The sequence below is a fragment of the Nannospalax galili genome, unplaced genomic scaffold (assembly GCF_000622305.1).
Source record: "Nannospalax galili isolate Female #2095 unplaced genomic scaffold, S.galili_v1.0 scaffold9, whole genome shotgun sequence".
Lineage (NCBI taxonomy): Eukaryota > Metazoa > Chordata > Mammalia > Rodentia > Spalacidae > Nannospalax > Nannospalax galili.
Window position 1 is genome coordinate 5,774,684 of NW_008360332.1, and position 22,430 is coordinate 5,797,113.

General features: G+C 43.4%; 1 protein-coding gene across 2 annotated transcripts in view; it reads left to right on the forward strand.

Moving 5' to 3' along the window:
- Nucleotides 1–15,957, forward strand: part of Samd13 (sterile alpha motif domain containing 13) — a 54,308-nt gene extending 38,351 nt beyond the window's left edge. For both annotated transcript variants that reach the window (XM_029560284.1, XM_029560285.1), the window contains exon 4: nucleotides 14,787–15,957. In XM_029560284.1, coding sequence (XP_029416144.1) covers nucleotides 14,787–14,930 — 144 coding nt within the window. In that variant the 3' untranslated portion in view covers nucleotides 14,931–15,957. The remainder of the gene's footprint in view (nucleotides 1–14,786) is intronic.
- The last annotated feature ends 6,473 nt before the right edge of the window (nucleotides 15,958–22,430 follow it).

Consider the following 22,430-nt stretch of genomic DNA (forward strand, 5'->3'; position numbering starts at 1 on the left):
GGAGAGAGGGAGGAGGAGGAGGAGGAGAGCAGTTGATGATTCCTCCCTGCAAGAGCAAACCCTGAGGCTGGAACACAGCCACAACTGCAGAGAAGCAGGCTAGCCCATTCCCATCTGAGCCTTCTAAAGGATTGATTATGCTCAGGGGCGGAGGGAATCAGCTTTCCCTTCACTGCAAACACTGGAGGAAGCAGGCAGAAATGAAAGAGGAGAGATGACGAGACCAAAAGCACCTCCCACCACTAGTGATCCCAGAGCCCAAGGAACTTACTCAGCCTCCTGTGATTTACTTTGTAGGTGCTCAGCAGGGCAAAACTAAGATGTAGAGTCAGATTCTGGTTCTTTTGTATGTGTGTAGCTCAGAGCAAGTTGCCATAGCTCTTTAAGTCTTGTTTCACATCTGTAACATGAGACTGTCAATATCTAACTTTACAGTGATCTTGCTGTAACAGTTAAGGGGCAAAATATACAAATTGCCCTGGAAGGTCCTGACACAGTATTGATGCTAAAAATATTCTTTTCTCTCAGACCCAGGAGTTCAGTATTAAACAGGGAGGAGCAGGCATCGCTCCCAATCCCCTGGGAAATTTATGACTTCATCTAGTTAGCAGAGCCAGCACAGCAAGAACGGTCTCCAGGGGTCTGACCACGAGGAGGCAGACTGGGGGAAGAACTTGGGGTCTGCCCTGCTCACTTCCCTTTGGAATACAAACTTCCTATTCATCTATCAATGAAGGCTACAGTTTTCTAAGCATTAACTTCATTTTCTCTTATTATAATCTATTTGAGAGAACAAGAAACTGAAGAGTGTGTCTGGCCGCTTCCCCCACGTTCCTTCAGCCACTTGCTTATTCTGATGCTGTTGACTGAACAACCTGGTTCTGGATAAAGTAACTTTTCTAAAATCACATATGCAAATCTCTTCAAGTAATATTTCATCCAAACTTGATCATTATATATGTATATTTTTTGATAGTTTGGAAAATTTGCCAAAATAGAAGCTTAAATGACTTTACACCCACCAGAATAACTAAAGTTAGAAAGATAGATGGTGCTGAATGTCCACGTCTAGGCATCAGAGCTCTCCCACAGTGTGGGTGGGGGTGGAAAATAAACACACTTCTACCCATAGCCTGGCAGTTTTACTGCTGTGTATTTACCAAGGAAAGTGAAATTATATCTATAAAAAGAGTTGTGTAAAATTGTTCTTAGCAGATTTTTCATAGTAATCAAAAATTGGAACCCTAGGTATATATCAATAGTAAAATGCGTGTAGAAACTCAAGTATATAAAGAATGAAATATTACCCAGTAGTGAAAAGGAATGAATTCCTGATATACACAACAGTTTGGATGACTCTCAAGAACATTATACTGGGTGAGAGAAGCATTATGCAACAGAGTTCATGCCAGATGGGTCCACGTTAGATTTTCAGAGCAGTAAAACAGATCAATAGCAGAAAAAATAAATAAATAAATGCCTCTGGATAGGTGGAGGGTGGAGAATGATCTGGGAAGGGACAGAAGAGAACTTCCTGGGTGATGGTAGCATTCTGTATCTGAATAAGAGTTAGGACTACAGGTATGTACCCACATACATGGGTCTCAGTAAAAGTTAGGATTGCAGGTATGTACACACACATATGTCAGTAAGAATTAGGATTATAGGTATATACACCTATGTATCTCAGGGTTAGGACTACAGATACACATATCACTGTATCTTGATAAGACTCAGTACGTGTGTATATATCACTGTGTCTTGATCAGTGTTATGACTACTGAGATGTAGATATAGGTAAATACCACTGTATCTTGGTCAGCATTTGGACTATATGTATCTGTACTGTTCACTACATATACATTGGCTTGTGGAAATTATTCGTATTTTTGTGTTACACAACCTATAAATTTTATCTCAAGAACTATAAGAGTATTGAACAAAGATATGAAAAATGAAGTATTTAGGGGAAAATATATAGGATAATAGTTTAAAAATATTAATCATAGATTCTAGGTGGTAGAAATATGGGTGTTCACAAAAAAACTATGACTTCATTTTCTGAAAATTTTTATAAAATCCTGGTGGAAAATAATAGCTCAGGTTGGAAAGTAGAATCAAATTATCTGGAGCATATTTTATTTTGGTTCTTAATGGTATAATGTCCATTTGTGTCATTGCAATTGAGTAGCTCTCTTCTAAAATTCAATTAAAATAATATTGTAGATGGTTCACAAAATATAAAAAGGGCTCAGCTAAAAGGTCTCCTGGCCAGAGTCCCAGGTGCCCCAAAGCCTCTTCAGGTCAAGCTCTGGCTCAGATCCCTTTGAGGCCAGACCCCATGCAAGGGGACAGCACACTCCCTGAGCCTTACAGATGCTGTGCACAGCCTCAGAAATGAGGTTGGCTAGTACGGAGCTTGGCCCAGCAGAGGTGTTTTCTCCCAGGGATGACTTCATTCTGGCTCTGGAGACACTGAGATGCAAGTGGGAACATCCCATTGAGAAATCCTCCATGTCCTGTGTGGAGTCTGCCAACTCTGTAGCTTGATAAATGGATTCTCAGAAGACTTTTTGCAAGCAGGTCCTGAAGCTCGAGTCCTTTCATTCTTGTGGAAGGGAAGCTGGGTGGGTAAGGAGTGGGCTTTGAATTAGTCTCTGGAAGTGATCTAGATCTTTCGCCTCATGGGACATTTTCATTCCCATTGAAAGAATTAGATGGCCAGGAAGGCATCGCTGGCTAGACCAGGATGGTGTGCCCAAGTTTTCACGGTGACCCTTACAGGGATGTTGGTGTCCCCACAATTCCTATGCTGAAAACTTAATCTCATATGTGATGTGATGGTACTAGGAGGCAGGGCCAGCGGGAAGCAACTGGATTGAGATGAGATCATGGGAATAGACCCCCAGGGTAGGATGAATCCCCTTCTGCAAGACTGGAAGTAGCAAGCTGGACTACTGTACCTCCAGCCCCATCGAAGGGTTCAACACAAGGGTGGCTGGGCACCCAAAACCAGAAAGGTAGCCAGCACTGTGACCTTGATTGCCCACACCCTGATCTTGGGCTTTCAACCTCTGAAACGAATGGCAATAGGTTCCTGTTGCTACAGCAGCCCATATTGACCAGTATTAAGACTGTTGTCAAATATGTCCACAATCATCTACCTTCAGGAGAGAATCTGTCCTCAAGGTCCGACTTCACAGTACATTGCCAGATACTGTGTTGCTGTAGCAACCAGACTCAGATGTGGCTTTCTAGTAGAGTGTCCCTTTGGACGATGTTAGGCCGCTTAGGCAAGGTTTATCTGAAAGACAGGAGTCATGTCCCCAGTCCCTGTTGTATGGTGAACCTGAACCTGTATCGCCATCAGGTTCTCTGACAAGCCTTGTTTGAGTCTTCTGTATGAGCCACAACCACAAGTTAAAAGAACTACCAAGAAGGAAGGCCTAAGTCCCTGCCCACCCTACTGTCATGACCCAGTGTGGATAATGCCTGTGTCTAGGCTGAATTACTGTTCTGGCTAGTACCCTTCATGACCAGGAATGTTGCTTTCCTTGGGGTTGGCATGTGGTTTATGTCACTGAGCTGCAGCTGTTCACCCCATGGAGACTCTGGCTGTCTGTGCTCACTAACATAGTGCTTCAAAAGATCCTCTGACTGGTGAGCACCAGAGGCAGTGGGAGTCTTTCTAGAGGAGGCAGGAATGACAGCCTTCAGCACTGTCTCTCCCACAGCCTCCATGGTGAAGTGGCTGTTTTTCCGAGTTCTTAGTGACAGGCATGAGTGGGAGTCATGACTCCTGGTTGATTTTCTGTTAGTTTCTCCATGGTCACTGGACAGCCTGGGACACTGGCCTTTCTAGGACTCTTGAGTTCAACAATGGAACATTGCTCAGGCTCCTGCTTTGAGAGTCAAAGCTGTCATCCTGGAATTGGTCCTCATGAAGTATGTCTCCAATGCGAAGAAAGCATGAAAGTCACTGGAAGCATAGAATTGTTTTAAGTAGGTGATTGAAAAGTAATTGCTGCTTACTCATGGCTAAGGGTTGCCTGGTTCTCAAGGATCAAAGAAGGTGTCTCAGGAATTCTGCTTTCCTAAGAGCTTTTGAGAAAGACGATTTTGACTAACCTCAGCAAGAGTCCTTTCACCTTCCTCAGAACATTTACGGTGAGATTCATTTTGTCAAGCTCAGGCTAGACAAGCAGCAGACTGGTATAAAGCATCTCTTGGCATTCTCGACAGTGCTTCAGCATCAGACTGGATCTCATTGCAAGTCACAAAGACAGTCCACCCAGCTGTGGTATGCTTACTCCACTTCTGTCTTGATCCTTTGACTCACATGTAAGAAGAAGACAGAAGACAGGGGACTGACATACAGTCACTGCCATGTGGTTCAGACCGTGCAGAGTTCTCATTCTTGGAGTGGCATCAGTGATTTTGTTTTTGGAACAATATGTATTTCTGAGATAATCCCCCCCAGAATATCATGACAAAATAACATGCATCTCACAGTGACAAATTAATTTTACTCTATTACCTCTTTGTATTCCCTTACCCACATGAACAGCCTTCTACTCTGAAATGCCCATCTGGTGGTTTTAACTCATTATTTGAAACATGAAGATTGGTGTTTCTTTTCAGATGGCTTGTTGTTGCTAACTTTGGACAAATTTTTGAAGGCACCATCTCAATAAAGATAAATAAAATTTCTTATTGCTACATAGTACCAAGTATTACCTTCCTCAAAAACAGAGTAGTTAAGTGGGAAGCCAGTCAGAGCAACACTGAGATCAGTGCCCTAGCATCATGCCCCCCATCTTGACTTCACCTGCACTGACTCTAGAGTCATGTTTCTCATTAGCCAGGGATAAGCCCGGGTTTTGTAGGGGCTTAAGTGTATACAGTTCTGAGAGCCCTCCTTCGAAAAGTAAGCCTCAGAATTATGAATGAATGCAAAATTGTTCAAGTAAAACTTGAACTTCATTAGCTTCCTGCTCTGAACTAGGCCAGTTAAAATCTTCCACCTTAGTTGAAATTTATTTACTTAATCAGCATTTCATACCAGCACTGAAAATATTCAAGTGCTTTGAAGCTTGGTATTTCCTAACAATTGGAAGTTATCGAGCTGCTCAAAATATTTTATAGTATAATGAACAAGGGGTGTGGTAACTCACTCTGGTGAGGTATTTTTTCAGTTTCTAAAACTTCAGAAAAAAAAGTTAAAATAACCAGCAAATGAGTCGTGCTGAGGGAAAGCAGCCAAGGGAAGTCATTGACAGCAAACCTGACAAGGAAAAAACTAGTTTTTTAAATTGAAATAGAATAAATTCTAATGGACTAAAGTACCCAAATCCCCCAGTTGAAATGACAACAGTTATAAACACAGTAAGAGGTCTGGGAGCATAGCACTTCCTTGTTTAGTTATTTCAGTATTTGTTATGGTTTTTTCAAATATAAGCATAAAACTTAAAAATAATAGTAATTGCAAGCATTACTTTATGAAAGTCTCCTGAAACCATCACTGTTAGACTTCCTGAGGAAAGCTGAGAAAATTCCAGGCCAAGGGAGGACCATCTGCAAAGGGATGGGGTCATGAAACAAGACGCTTAGTCTTGAAAACCCCAAGAAACTGGTGGTAGGAAGTGTTGATCCAGGAAGAGCAAAGGATAAGGGTGAAAAGTAAACAGGTGGGGAGATGGGAGTTCCATCCAGAAGAGGCATGGGGGATCCACCGAGTGTCAGTAAGTGGGGCGTTCTATGATGAGTGTTAAGGTGTGGGTGTGAAGTGTCCTCCACAGGCTCGTGTGTGTGAATGCCTGGTCTCCAACTGGTGACACAGTCTGGGAGGTTGTGGAAGGTGGAGACCGTGTGGTGGAAGCGGGTCACTTGGGGTTTGGGCCTTGAGGATTATGGCTGGGCTAGAAGCCTCCTTTGCTTCTGCTTCCTGATCTGTGGGGATGTGAATAGGCAGCTTCATGCTCCTGCCACCATGCCATCATCTAAAGTGAATCCTTCTGCTCTTACTTCTTGTTGGGCATTCTGTCACAGTGATGAGAAAAGTAACTAATGCAGTAAGATTTGTGTTTGTGGAAAACCCATTTAGTGGCAGCGTGGAGGGGAGCTTGGAGGACACAGAGATGGGTATTGGGAACACTGCTTTTTAGTGCCATTGGGATGGGAGGGAAGAGTAGGTTAAAGAGGACAGTCACATGCCACTCAGTGCTAGGAGGATGTTCTGAGCAATGCAACATTGGGCAGTTTTGTCATCGTGTGACTATCATAGAGTGTACTCACACCAACAGATAGCCATGGATCAGGCAATAAAATCGAATATTATATGAGACCATCATTGTATATACAGTCTGTTGGTGGCCAAAAGCATTGTCATGTTCCATGTGACCAAATGCAGATGTCAAGAGAAGTTAGTTCATCATGGTCAGGGGAGGTGTCATTCCCCAAGCCCAGTCCTCACATGTAGGAGAGGGAGAAGGGCCCCAGGTGACTGCCAGGTTTCCAGATTTGGTGATTGTGAGGTGGTGCCATTAACCAGAATATTTGTGGGAGGTACGTTTTAAAAGGGATAATAGTGTGAGGCTCATTAACTTTGAGAATCTATAGGACATCTAAGCAAAGCTATTTGGCAGGGTAATTTCACTCCCTGGGCAGGTGGTCCTGAGCTGAATAATGAAGTTAGCTGAGCATGAGCCTGCAAGCAGCGTTCCTCCATTGTTCTGCTTCAAGCTCCAGTCTAGTTTCTTACCTTGATGTCTCTCAATGATGGACTGTGACCTGGAAGTGTAAAGAAATCCATTACTGCTGTATGTTGTTTTTCATCAGCATGTTTTATCACAGAAACAGAAAAGAAACCAGAACTCAGAGGAAGGACAAACTGACTCTGTTTGATCTGAGATCTCTGTCTCTGCTGTCAAAAGCTGAAGCTCCCATTTCTCAGACCTTCAGATTCTGACTAAGACATCACAGACCTCTCACCCCAACCACTTTCGAGTCTTCAGACTTTTGAGTTACACCACACATTTCAGATTGCCAGATTACAGCTTGGTTAGACCTAACTTAACCAATATCCTTTTGGCTTTTTTTTTTTTTTTTTTTTTTGGAAGACTCTGACCAGTGCATCTTTTCTTCAGGGGCATTAAGGGAATTCCTGATAGCCACTTTTGTTTTGTTTGGTTTAACTAAATAGGAATCAAGCTCCTCTTACCAGAATGGTGGAGGATAGGTAGAGGTTTAATAAGAAACTGGAAAATAGTGGCAACAGTTAGGAGTAACAACCGAGGGGGATGACACAGGGAGAGGATGAGGAAGAAATTAAGAGTCAAGATACTGTGCACACAGCTGAGGTTGTACAGTGTATCATCTTCATGGGTTTGTTTTGGGGCTGTTGTTTAGCAGGACTAGGTCTTGGCATTCCTACTGGCTAGGATGTTCATGATATGAGCACAGTGGAAGGCTAGTAGCCGCAGAGGGCTACTTGAGTGAAGGTATAAATGACTCCCAGGGTCAACCATGGGCTTCACACAGAAGACTGTGAAGGGGACTGCTAACACTGGAGAAAGTGGAGTTGAAATGAGAAGATGGATTTAATGAGAATGAAGAGGGAGAGATAGGAAGGGGCTGAGGGTGGTGGGCTTTCAGTGCTTCAGAGGTCAGACTCTTCTGGTAGATGACATTACAGGTGAAGGTGACATTGTAGAAATGGTTGGTGTATTTGAGTAGACTGATATCACAAGCAGATGAAAACCTGGGAAGTGGCTTCACTATGCTCACACATCAGCAATCTTCTTTCTTCCTCACATCAACAATCTGGGGTGGTCAGAGGATAGTCTGCTTCCCTGTAATTCGAAAGCCCAGGGACTAGAGCCTCTGTCATTCTTTGTGGCAGTTTTCAGGATCCTCTGGCCTCTGGTACCAGTTGGTGGAAGAGGACGAGTGAGAAGGAACCGCACAGGTGATTTCATAGTCTCCTGGAAAGAGGCGCACCGCCAGCCTTCACATTTCAGTGACCGTAAGCCAATCACAGAAAACCACAAAGAAATCTGGGAAACATGAAGTGGTGTGTCCTAAAAAAGGGCAGTGTGATGCTTGCTATTGGTTATCACCTTCACAAAATAAGCTGGAAGATGGGCCTCTGGGCATGCCCCATGGGGGTTATCTGAGTTTGAAGCCAGCCTGATGACCTACGTGGCTAGTTCCAGACCAGCTAGGGTTTCAAGAAGACCCTGTCTCAAAATAACAAAAACAAAAGCACTGGTTATTGCAAAGGACCTGGGTTCTTTTACCAGTCCCCACATGGCAGCTAATAACTGTTTGTAACTCTAGTTCCAGGGGATCTGATACTGTCTTCTGGCTTCTGTGGCCTCTGCCACATAAATACATGGACACAGAACACTTATACACATAAAATACAAATAAAGAGCTGCATATAAGATTTTTGAAAAACTAATACAAGCCCCTGGTCACCCACCTTGCACCAGCACTGAATAGTAAATAACACAGAGCAATTCGTAGTGAAAACCAGGAAGGCATCAAAAGCATTGGCCCTCCACAGGGACCTGAAGTGCATGGGAGTCTGATTTACGCACAGGACCTATTTGACTCGTGACTGTTCCAAATGAGGTAAATACTTTTGAGTTACACAGTTTCTTGTTGTTAACAGCACACAGTGCTTATTTTTTAAGTGTGCATTTTATCTTTAAGTCTCTCCAAGATCTATCTTACCCACCCCAAATTTCCCACCAATAGGAAAACAAGGCAGGCACAGCATCACCTGCAAGTCACTAGCTTGGAATGATGATCTCATAGTCACTCCCTGCAATGGGCTGCAAAGACAGTTGTGGTGTCATATGAAAGATCCACATACTGAAGAGAAACTTCTCCCCCCAGAAGAGGCTTCACCCCAAGAACCATGTGAGAAGACTCCAAGGCATAATCTTGAATAGTTGTCCGTCTTCCTTTCCAAAGTTGTATGGAAATTCTTGAAAATACCAACCCTGTGACTTGGTGGGGCAAGGCTGTTTGAAGCATGGCGAATTACTATAAGGTTCTTGGGGTGCCTCAGAATGCATCCTCCTCTGATATCAAGAAGGCTTTCCACCAGTTGGCCCTGCAGGTATACCCTGACAAGAACCCAGGGGACAAGGAGGCAGCCGAGGAGAAATTCAGAGAAGTAGCAGAAGCCTACCATGTCTTATCAGATGCCGAGAAACGCATTGACTATGACAGGTCCAGAAGCCATAGCAGAGGGAAAATCAGAGGTAGCAGCAGAGACAGAAGCAATTTGGAGGAGGAAGTGTGCTCTTGGAGGACCTGCTGCCCCTTCCAGAATGTTGTTGAAGATGAAGACCTCTTCTCAGGAGACTATTTTTACACTGGCTCCGTGGATAGGCCCAGGAGATTCCCTCCCTCCTTCTTTAATGTCACCCCCATATTGAACAAGGGATTTTCCACTTGTGTCCCTAGAATCCAGATCTCATTCCCCTGCCTCTGAGACATTTGTACCATTTGTAAGAAGTGGAATGGGAAACTTCAGACTGGTCACCACTTGTAGCCAGATAGTGAATGGCAAGAGAGTTGTTACTAAGAAAGTTCTAGAGAACGTGAGAGGACCGATAGAAATGGAAAATGAACTATTTCATCAGGATCCTCCACATGGTTGGTAAGGAACTGCTATTGTGTTTTTTACAGGGACCTGCATATGAGGTGGTGTGCCTTGATGTTTGTTAAAGGCAGTTGGAATCAGAACTAGAATGGACAGAGTTCAGCTTAGTTCAGAGCTCTTGTTTCACTGACAGGGGGAGTCATGGGCCAGATGTGCACATGGCAAATCAGTGAGTAGCAGAGCTGACCAGCTAACCTGTCTTTTGATTCTCAATTAAGCCTTGTCCCTCAACATGGGGGCGAGGTTGTGTGTGTGTGTGTGTGTGTGTGTGTGTGTGTGTGTGTGTGTGGCAGACAGTACACCACAGTGAAAGACAGGAACCCTGTGCTCTTCCTCGTTTGCCCTGCCCTCCCTGGCTACTCACTGCCCAGTGGCCTCTTTCTTAGTGATGTGTCTTTGTCTCACTAGCCTTTCTCTTTTTGTCTTCTCTGCCTCACTTCCCACCTCACCTTTCTTCCTATGCATTTTCCCTGGACTTGATCACAATCAGGTTCAATTCAAGGAGTTACTAGGTATGGATTCACGCTGCAGAGAGAGTGAAAAGTAAGTCGGTTCGGGTATTTTAATATGATTTAAAAATAGTATTTGGTGCGTGCTCAGTAGATGTCTGGAAGTGTGTTTCACGCGTGTTATCTCCAAATCCTTTCAGCAGTGCACCACAGTTGTTGCTTTCTCCATGGTATAGATGAGGAAACAAAGCTTAGAGAGGCCCAGGCCCGGCCTAAGCAGGGGTGAAATGGTGGTGTGTCCTGAGCCTCACGCCTAAGCAACCTACTCACTCATTCTAAAGCCCGGGTTCTCACCTCCATTGGAAATTTAGGCCTGTCATCTCTACACTTCAGTGAGTGAGAACTTGCTGGAACTTGTTAATTAGGCAAACACTTTTAATTTTTTTTTTTTTTTGGTCTTTTTGAGACAGGGTCTCCCTGTAGCCCCAGCTGTCCTGGAACTCACTATGTAGACCAGGCTGGCCTTGAACTCACAGAGATCCCCCTGCCTCTGCCTCCCGAGTGCTGGAATTAAAGGTGTGTACCACCACACCCTTTTAATTTTATGGACCAACAAAAACTTGGAGTTTACTTTTAAATGAAAACAGAAACACTGTAATACATTACACTGAAGCTAGCAAGTGCTTATCCATTAGCAAGGAAATGCCAAACTGCAGCCTATCTCTTTGTTCTGGCTTTAATCATGATGTATTTGCAAAATCTTAGGTTGTTTGTTCTGCTGAGCTGGAGTTGGTCACACTTCATCCCTTCAATTTGTATTAATAAACAGACTGGGATTCTGGTGAGTTGTTCCTTAGGAAAGTTAATGAAGAATTCTACAGTTTCCAATTCATGCTGATTGGCAAAATTGGGGGCTTCATTTGCAATTGTAATCTTTTATGGAAGTTATATAACAAATTATTAGCTCTTTTAATAAAGGGACTTTCTCATGCATGTAATTTTTATGAGGCAACTGTTTTATGTAGTTTCTGAACATTTTAATTTTGGTGCATTTTCTCACCTTCAGCAGGAATAGACCCGAATCCCTCTGGCATAGAGTCCTCAGTACAGAAAGGAAGCATAGGGTGGACTTGGTTGAGAATGCATCCCATTCCGTTCAGTGCCCATCATTTCCCACCTGGCAGCCACTGAGAGCCCCCCACATGCAGGCATTGTGCTAGAAGCCATTTCTGGCTTCCAAAGCTCTTCCAGAGTTACCTCCATTTTACAAGTGAGGATACTTTGGGAAAGTAAAGTCCCAGGGTCACAGAATAGTGTTTCTGGGTGGTCTGGGTCTAGGTCAGTGTTTCTAGGTCTTTGGTATCTTCTTCAAGAATTAAAGATGCACACAGACTGAAAAGTAGCAAGAATGCTTCATTCAAAAATGAAATAACAGTATAGATTAGAAAGATTGACAAGGGGCCACATGAGTGCAGATCGTCGAGGGTCCTGACTATTGTTTGGGGCTTCCTTTTATGGGGATCAAGAGAAGGAAGAATTTGGCTGCTAAGGGAGTAGTTTTGATGGTTCTCTATTTCATTAACAGATTGTTACATAACCATTTCTCTTCTACACATGCCCCTTCCCACAATGCATCTGATTTTAATAAAATGCAAGCCCAATTATGTGTAGGCATAAGATAGTAAATAGGGTATTTGCCTTAATATTTCATTTGGGAACACAGCTTTATCTTACTGCACATGCATCCAAAACTAATTGAGACTGGATTGACCTTCCTCGTTTCATACCCAGACATAAGAAGAGTGTGATTGGATGGAATCTAAGTTTGTTGATTGTTAAAGGGAGGAGAAACTTATTCCATTGTTTGAGTGGGGTATGGGTGTAGCTCAGTGTAGGTGGGGGGGTCTTAGGTTGCTAAGTGGATTGTTCAGAGCTTGATGTGTATGCTTAGTATGTGCAGGAAAGTGTCTCAGGCTACCAAGTGCATTATTAGAAGAGGGGTATGTGCATAGCCCAAACCAAGTGGAGTTCTAGGTTACTAAGCCATTCCCTATACTTGCCTGCCTCAGTAGGTTGTAGAAATAGGATTCAGCTTGCTGCCTCACTGCTGGAAAACTTGCATTCTCCTTCTGCCCTCGTGTCTGAGCTGCTGGAGTCAGGGTTTAAGGAGAAAGTGTTGTTGTATGAGTGGACTTCAATATTCATTTCAACACTCACATAGTGATGCCCTCCTGATGGAGCTGCCTTCTGCCCTACTCTGCTCTGAGGTGACCTGCAGTGTGCCTGTGAAACAAAGGGAAATCATCAAATTGGATCATAAAACATGATTTTTCATTTTGTCTCAAGTAAAATCCAGGTTTCAGCATTTTTCACAGAAACACTCAACAGAAATGCTGAGTCGCAGGAGAGGGTGTTTTGCCAGCACGGATTTCTTCCTTTTTAAAATTCACTTTCAGTTAGTGAAGGAAGTTTGGTTGTATAGAAATGGAAGTCGGGTCTGAAAACAGCAATGCCTGCTTGAAACAGAGGATTAAGTCTAAGTGACAGAGCTAAGGGAAGATGGAGCAGGCAGGGCTTGGCAGCTAAGCGCTGAAAAAAGATGGTGTTCACTGACTGTGAGCAGAGGCTGAGCTTTACAGCCACCGAAACGCAGACACTTGTGGCCTTGGCTCTGTGTCTGGGGTTTCTGTGAGCCATTAGCTCCACACAAGCAAGTTCACCCCATGATTCAGATGTACCCCTCATGATTACAGGTTTCACTGATGGAAATCTTGATTATTAATGAGAGAGACAGAGACAGAAAGAGAAAGAAAGAGAAAGATTCAGGCTTTAGTGTTAGAGTCAATTCCTGCGTTCTTAGGTAATTTTCAACTCTTGCCCTAAAAGTAACTGCTTTTTATGTCTCTTGTTGTCTCTCATGAATCAGTGTGAAATATTTTGTAGTAGCTGAAAAACAAATGTTTTTTGAAAGTTTTCAAAAACTGTGTGGAGCCGTTCGATGTAATCCCTTGCCCTGTTGTGATCCATGGTAGGCAGCTGACCACACTGGTGGAGAGCTGGGGAAGGGGTAAGGACAAGTGTCACCTATAGCTCCCAGAATACATGCAAGAGGGTTTCCTTGGGGAGCTCTGGGAAACCCCGGGTTCCACCACCCAACGAGGAAACAAATGGAAAGTCTGAGCCTGAGGTCACAGAGCGGGAACTCCCCGCCCTCTTGGCCTGGTGGTGTTTTTCCAGTTTCAGGCATCCAACATGTATTTTCTCCACAGCCTTTCAAGGTCTGTGAGAGTGTTGGGAGTAGTGAAATTCCCTGGGGAATGGAGCAAAAGGGGGTGCACTTGTATGTCATTACCACTTTCTCCTTGTCTGGCAACCTGGGTAGGTCTAGGAGTGCACAAGGAAAATCACAAATAAAGCTGTTAAGCAGTTAACCCATCTCTTGAGCCAATCTCCTAAGAACTAGCTCTGTCTTAAAGATATAAAAATCCAAATAATAGACTATGACGAAAACAAGGTCACAGTCAGAATTGTCAGTGTTTCCTTTCCAGAAGTTTCAAAGTATCCTTTCAAACAGTTTTCATCTCTTTCTTGAGGAGCCCATTTTTATTTCATCATCCTAGCCCTTTGTAGTCTTCAAAGTACCTGGTGTGAAGATGCCAGATTGTGTGCCTGGAGGAGATGAGGAGCAGACTCCAAAGCACCACAGGGAAGGGATTCACAGCTCGCAGGGGCCCCACCCCAGCCCTCACAGCCTTCTTTGGCGTTCTGATCCATTAAGAAGAAACGTGACAGGGAGCCTCAGTGTGCAGAGGGTGGTTTCAGGTTGAAGTAGGACAGAAAGAGAGCCTCCCAAAGGACAAGTCATTGACTACTGCCTAGTATTGCAATTAGCGAGATTTTTAGAAATCTAAGACTCAAGACCCATTAGACCCTCTAGATAACAGGTATTTAATTTTGAGTGTCAGGAGAAATAGAAGGATCAGGGACTAGGGCTTAGTAGTATAGTGCTTGCCTAGCATGCTTAAAGCCCTGATTTCTTTTCCTAGCATTGGAAAGAAAAAGGAAAACGGGGGGCGGGGACAGGGGAGAAGAGGAGAGCAAGAAGGAGAGGAAAAGAGAGGAGAGGAGAAGGCAGGAGGCATTCCATTATACAAAGGCTGTAGGCAGATGAGAGTTCAAATCCAATGCTTCTTTTTCCCGATTTCTTGATTTCAGGCCAGTGAATTTTTGCTTGATCCTTGGTGTGCCAAAAAATAAAAGTCTCTGCTCATTGCAACTGATAGAGTCATTTTTGGAATTAAGTATATAGAAAATTCTAGCAAATTTTCATGCATTAATGGAACGAGTGTGTCCTTATTCCATTCAGAAGCAACACTTCTGACCCTTGAGGGGGTATACCAGGCTTTAAACTTGCTGGGAACTTTTAATGATGTGACATGTGTGGTATGATCTTGCAAATAAGATCAGCTGTAGATTGTGTTTAATCCAAGAATGGACATGAAAGATGAAAGATAAAACCAGAAGGTTCCATCTCATACTGCTAAAGAGGTGACTTCTCAGCCCGGGGACAAGCCGCGTGGCCTCCCCTTCACTCCTTTTGTCTTTATTATCCTTGAGCTCCAGAACTTACAGCCTGGCTTTTCCCTTTGTTTCCATTCTAGGAAATTGATGGAAAATCTCTGCTCTTGATGACGAGGAATGATGTGCTGACAGGACTTCAGTTAAAGTTGGGGCCTGCTCTCAAAATCTATGAGTATCACGTGAAACCTCTGCAGACCAAGCATTTGAAGAACAGCTCTTCATAGTAAAGTCCAACTGAGGTCTCAGACCTCAGAAAAATAAAAAAATTAAAAAGAAAAAAAAACGAAAATGATGACGTAATTTAGTTTCATGCGAGAAACTTTGTAAACAGGATACATACATGTGTATATGTAAAGAATTTCCATCCAACAAAACGTTATCCTATTGGATAGACTAGGCAATTCATCGGCTGACCTGACTCAGTCAGCAGGAGCAGAGTCAGAACATGCACAAGACGGCTTTCTTTCTGGTGTTTGTGAAATGAGTGATCTTTAACATCTCACACTCTGACGTACCCTCCCGACAAGGGCTTTGAAATCATAAGATTTTTCTTTGTTCGTACGGATGGGTTGGAATGAGCATCTTTGGGTTACATACTTAGAAATGAGGAGAAACAACACTATTTGGGGAGGGGAGAAAAGAGAGGGATTGCTGTCCTCCGTGAATGCCTCTGCTCCATAGAACATGTGTTACTTGGATGGAATTGCCAACACCCTTTTTATAGAGGGTCCTCCACTTGACCTTATTAAGGTTTTATTGAGACATGCTGCGGTGTTTGAAATGAACATGTACCCAGTCCCTTCAGGAGCAGAACTGTCACTCTGAAAAGAGAAACTTGTTTTGCCCTGGGGATATCCATCCTAGTCAACTCACTGTCACAGGGGTGATATTTTCTGCTTACAGTGACTTGCTTACATTGGTTCCTTGTTGCTAAAGAAAGCAGTTTGTTCCTGTTTTTGTTTACTTTATGGTTGGTATTTATAATAATTTGTTTCTGAAGAGATTTGCCAAGAGTTAATAGAGCTCAAAGCCTTGTTACTAGTACAGAATATTTTTATATATATTCCTTCACGATGCTGTAATATTTTTTTAATTGTCATGCGTACTTTGGTTCCTGGTTTGAGTGCTTGTCTTTGAGATCTTGAAAAAGTGGGCTTGCTACATCTCTGTTTAAAGAGATGCGTGTTGAGCCGCTACGTGTCGATGCCTTGTTGAATTGGTGCTTTGTGGTTGCAATAAAGCATTGCTTCAGCTCACCCAGTATGTTTTTGGTTTCTTCTCATTATTCCTTCCTTGAGAATTAAAGATTAAAGTCTCCTACAAACCACAGAGAGAAAGTTAGCCTTTTAAAAACTTTAGGATGGGTGAGGCAAAGGTGTTTACCACCAAGCCTAGGACCTGAGTTCTATCCCCTGGACCCACATGGTGGAGAGACCTGACTCCTGAAACATGTCTTCTGACCTCCAAATGCGCATGTGCAGGCACATACAATAATACATGAAAAATGTAAATTAAAAGTAACCTTATAGAAACTGTATAGATCTATATATAAATTGAGCCTCTTTATAAACTAAATCATCCAAGCAGATATCATCCCTTCTCCTAGTCCACTGTCTTAGTTTGTTCTTCATCGCTGTGACAAAATACTCTGACCAGTACCAACTTGGGGAGGAAAGGGTTTACTCAGCTTACGTCTCCCAGGTCGCAGTTCATCAGGGAGCCCAAGGTAGGAACTCAGGGCAGGAACCTGGAGGCAGGAGCTGGAGCATGGGGCCATGGAGGAATGCTGCTTACTGACTTGCTCCCTTGGCACCTGCTCAGCCTGCTTTCTTATGCAACACAGGCCCACCTGCCCAGGGGTGGCACCACCCATGGTGGGCTGCGCCCTCCCACATCACTCATCAAGAAGATGCCCTTCAGACATTGCCACAGGCCAGTCCAATAGAGGAAATTCCCCGATTGAGGCTCCCTCAACCCAGGTGTGTCAAGTTGACACTAAAGCTATCCAGCACATCCACCCAGCAGTCAATTTTAGGTATTATTTTAGCCAAAGATATTTTACTTGCCTATCAGGATCATAGCTGATTTTTTGGGTTTTTTATTTATTTATTTGAATATTATTTTATCTTATGTGTAAGAGTGTATTGCCTGCTTATAGATAAGTACACCCATGTTTTGCAGTGCCCACAGGGGTCACAAGAGGGCATCAGATCCCCTGGAACTGGAGTTACAGATGGTTGTCAACCACCATGTTGGTGCTGGGATTCGAACCCAAATCCTCTGCAAGAGCAGCCAGTGGTCTTAACCTCTGAGCCAGCTCTCCAGCCCCGTGGTTGATTTTTTAATTCTGAGGAAAGCAATGGGATTTCAGTCCAGACAAACCTCATATCTCAATACACAAAACTTAGCAGGGAGCCTGTGGATCCATGAGCTGTCCTCTCCTCCCTATGTTAGAGAGCACCATAACTCAGTGCTCTGTAGAGATCATTTCTCTGAAGAATGTATAATCTAAAGATAAGTGTGTAAAGACCTGGGAAATGGTACAGTGAGTGGACTTCAAAAATACATTCCAGGCTGGGCATGTAGCTCAGTTGGTGGAGTACCTGCCTAGCATGCAAGAAAGGTCCTGAAGTAGATCACCAGCACCATATAAACTAGGTGTGGTGACTCAGGGGTGTAATCCTAGTATAGGGGAGTTAGGGGCAAGCGGATCAAGGAGTTCAAGGGCAGCCTGGATGTACATAATGAGCTTGAGGCCAGCCTGGGTTGCAAGACACCGTATTTGAAACAAACTAAAAGTGCATTTCAGTTGCGAAGTTTATGGAGTGTCTGACACTTCCTATTTTGTTTTTGCAATATAAATGGAGAAAATGGCTACAAAAGGGATGTTTTCCACACCCAAATTCCTACCTAAGGCACGAGCACAAAAGTCACCGTGTGAAGTGACAGAGACCACAGCTCAGAGTCCCCGGCTGTGGAGACTTGGATGGGAGGTCACGGAGGAGGGTGGAACGAAGAACTTGAGTTTTTAAAAAAATATTTTGATTGATTCTTTGAGAATTTCATACAATGTATTTTGAGCATTCATTCCCAGTTTCCCAGGACTCAATCTAGTCCCCACCCTGGGTCTTCAAGCTTACTCTGAAGCTGCTGAAGGATGTAGGATTCCCCAAGCACCAAAATAAAAGTTTATAAAGGAATTTTCAACAGTGAAAACATGGTGATGTTTGACCTCTGATTTAAGGGATAGCGTAAGAAGTGCCCGAGACCTGATCTGCACTAATACCTTTTGCGTTAATTTGAAATAGGTTTCCTTGTGATTGATGAGACTACCAACCTTATCCCTCATTACTAGACAATGTAATAAGATGGATGCTACCTCTTCATTCTCACAAAAATGCCCAGACTTGCGCTGGAGAGATGGTTCAGTGGTTAAAAGCACTGACTGTTCTAGCAGAGGACCTGTGTTCAAATCCCAGCACCCACAAGGCAGCTAACAACTGTTCATAATTCCAGTTCTAGGGGATCTGACACCCTCTTCTGAGTACTGCAGGCATTGCACAGCACAGGTGCACTTACATATATGCAGGCAATACACCCATACACATAATTTTTTTTTTTAAATGTCCAGACAAGGGATGGTGCTAGGCCCCTATGATGTTAGGGACCCAGTCCTTTCCACTCCATCACTGCACAGCACAAAATTGCTGTATCAGCCATTGCCATCACCACATGAATTCCAACTGGTAAGGAGAAGAAAGAAACAGAGCTTCTTCCTTTTAGAACACTTCCAAAAATTATGCGTGCTACTTCTTCCTAGATCTTGCTGACCAGAATCCAGTCTCGTTGTCATATGCAAGCTGCTAGGATGCTTGAATTATTCTCTTACTTGGAACCTGTGAACCCAGTTAAGAGTCCAAGTCTCATTACTCTGTTGCAAAATGGAAACGAATTTGCCCTAACCCACCTACATGGAAGCAATAAAATCTGGCCCCAACTGGTTGCTCTCTAGAAGGAAGTACTACCCAGCCCAAGAGTATACACTTGTAGCTAAGCAACCGAACCTCAGTCAGTCCCAAACTGAAAGTCACCAAATGCCAAGCAAAGCCAAACACCAAACCAAAGCAACTGGGTAAGCTCTGAATGTCATTTCCTTCCTTCTGGTTATGAAAATAGCTCATCACATTGTGATGAGGACATCCCACACCGTCAGTGGTGCCCAGCTACACAGCCTGTTTCTTGCTCAAACTTGCTTAAATTCCAGGGTGTTTTTTTTTTTTTTTTTTTTTTTAATGTAGATAGGGAATGAGGACTATTTAAGCACAACTTTAACTGTATTTTGCCCCAGGTTGAACTTGGGATATATTAACCCATCATCCTTCAGGGTTAAGCATCTCCATGTATATGGCAGGGAATTCCTGAAAAGCAAGTGGAAAAGTGAGAAAAATCATTCCTTAGCTTCTGGCGACAGTGTTCAGGCAAAATTATAAGCTAATAATCGTCTGTCTTTCTCACACTCAGAATGCAGGGCCACGGCAGGCAGGGAGAGCAAGCGCCTTTGCAGTGGCTAAAGGTGTGCATGCCCCTCTATGTCAGGGAAGACCACCCTTGAGGCAGGCCACAGAGATAGTTGACACCCCAAAGGTAGGCAGCTTTGATTCTTCTTCAGGTCACACTCTATTTCTGTTAGTGTGAACTTGGTCTGCATCTGGTCACGAACACACATGCCACATGGGGACACAAACCCCATGTGGGAAAGATCATGCTTGGATGCCACTGTATCTTATTACAAAGGGGCTGTGAGAACTGATGGATGTTGACTTTAATTATTCATAACCCCACAGGATGACAAGATATTAGAATAGAGGGATTTAAGAAGTACCTGCTTTCCACCTTCTTTTCATAACATTCAAACCTTGGATTCAGACTCTACAAATTAGATGTAATGAGCTGATTTAAAGGATCAGTCACAAACTGGTCACTTTTCAGTGGCATCTAAACTGGCATGTGTTCCTTTGAGGTGAGTGTGTGTGTGTGTGTGTGTGTGTGTGTGTGTGTGTGTGTGTTTAAATGACACTGGCACACTTCCAATGAAGCTGAAAGCTCCAATGTGTTAATGCCTTTTATTGTAGCTTCACATTTTTGTATTAACTGAACTCCAAAGGCATTTGAGGTTTGGATACCATTCCACCCAACACCATCTTAACAATGCAGAAAACACAGAGCCTTCTTAGAGTAAGTTAATTCAGGAACTCAAGATTGTAGACTGATTTAATTGACAATAAATATGTTGGTTAGTGGGTATGAGCATCATTTTTGATAGTGACTGGTTAATGGACATGAATATGGAGAAAAGAGGCCTACTGCTGGCAAGGTCTTTGTTCTATTTTCAACAAATACCCTACAGGATGAGATTTCTTTTTCTCCCTTTGAGATTAACATATGCTGTCAGGGACACACGTCTTTTGATTACATCAGTGAAATATGTCTTTGAGGGATTTAATTTGCAAAAGTCTAATGACCCACAGTTGCCCAACCATTCCCAGATTTGGAAGCAAAAAGCAAAAAGTACTTACTGGTAGTGATTCATCTGCCTTCGACGATCCTTGCAAATGGGATCCACAGGGGTCAGGTCTGGGCCCAGAGCCATGAAGAGTTTTCTGTAATGATGTGGAGGATGATGTTGAATGTTCAAAAAGCTGACTGCTGTAGGAAAGATATGTCTCTTAGGAAGAAACTTGTTAATTCTCCTTCTAAACCAAGAACAGAAACCACAGGAAGGAGAGGGAGCACATTGGGTGCACTAATGAACAGCTTGTTAGCTTCATGCGGGAGCTCCATAGGCAATTAAATAGCCTGGGTACCATTTCTGGCCACTCATGGCAGTGTGGTATAGAAAGACAAAATGATCATGTCCAAGTTCATTTGGTGACCATGCCAACTGTGCATCTCAGAATCCAGCAGTGAGGTCCAGTGATGGAGGGGCCTATAGTAAAGCTGCAGACGTCTTTGGCCACCAGTAGGTAGCTAAACTAATACCTCCACCTCAGTTAGGTGAGGGTATTCCTTTGTACAGTTTTTGTTAAGGATTGTGCTAGGCAGACAAACGACTCCAACCCCACCCTTACTTGACATGGGAACCTCAGTAAGGTGAAAATAACGCTAAATATGTCCATCATCACATGCAGGGAATAGCTTTCCTGGGCAGACAGATCTATGTTTAAGCAGAGAAAGGAGAGCAGTTAGATGGGGTAAGTTGTCTCCCAGGCACCACCCGTGGTGCACCTTTGATCATAGGGGTTAGAGACCTTAAGCTTCCAGAAAATGAGGTTAATCGATCAAAGCAAGCTTTTCCACAGAGGCCTTCAGCTCTGACATCTGTTGAGTATAGCTTTGGCAGAGTGCCTCATATTAAACCTCGTCTTTGCAAATCAAAGGCAGCAGAGTCATTTGGTAAATTGTGTTTCCTATCCTTTTCTCAATAGAGTGTATTCGATTTGGGGGGGGAGGTTCAATGTATTTTTAGTTGAATTTTTGTTCATTTCATACAAAACATCTTAATCACCTTTATACCACCTTCTCTACCAGTACCCCCCATAACCCACCCCCCCCCACAGGATTTCATGCATTTTGTCAGATATGTTAAGGCCTAGCAAGTCAAGTTAGTGTACTCAGACATCCCTCGGTGCTAGTTTACCCACTGGGGTCTAGTCAGTCTATGTAGAGTCTCTCAAAGAAGATCAACTCTCCTTCACCCAGCACTAATCAGCTGTCAATAGTTCTTTGGCCAAGGTTAGGGCCTATTCCCCTAACCTGCCTATTTCCCCAGTTGTATGCTAATTTTTTGGGGGGGGGCGGAGTTTATTTGGCTTACAAGCACAGTCCATCATCAAGGCAAGCCAAGGCAGGAACTCAGGGCAGGAACCTGGAGCATAGACCATGGAGGATAGCTGCTTATTGACTTATTCTTCTGGCCTGTGCTCAGCCTGCTTTTTTTTTTTTTAACGTTTACAAAAACTTTATTGAGAATTTCATACAAGCATATAAGGTGTTTTGGTCAAATCCATGCTCACTCCCTCCCCTTCCAACATTCCCCCCTCTGAAGAGGTAACCCTAAAATCTTTTAAGGATTAGATACAAGCTCCTGTTAGGGTCCGTGACTCGATGGGTCCCCTCCAGATAACAAATACACAGGATTGGAGATGTAAAAATCAAGCAGAGTCTTTACTTTCCAGCTAGCTGGGGTCGACCGGCTTCCCAAGACATGCAAGTCTGGTCAGAACGATCGACCCCCATTCAGTTTCAGGTACAGATTATATAGGCCCACATAGTCATTACACAAAAAGCATTCCTCAGCAAACACTTTGATCAAACATCTTCTAAAAGCTATAGTTTCGGTTAAACACCTTTTCCAGGAAGGCTAGATCTGGTGTAAGCCTGGTGCAACTTCCTTCTCTTTGTTCCTTATCGGTTATCTGGTATGTGCAAACAGGCCTACAGGACACATTGTAAATCAACTGAGTCAGGGGTCCAGGGTCCAGGAAGGAGGTTTACAGCACTTCAATTCTTAGCATTTCAACTAGGTTAATCATCCATGTGTGGTAGATACAAATCAGGCAGAACAGGCAAGCTTAGCAAGTAAATCTAAATCAACATTTTAAACAGAGTTTTCTATCAAAATGCAGAGTTCTTACAGCATTCATCAAGGTATTTCATTTTTTTTT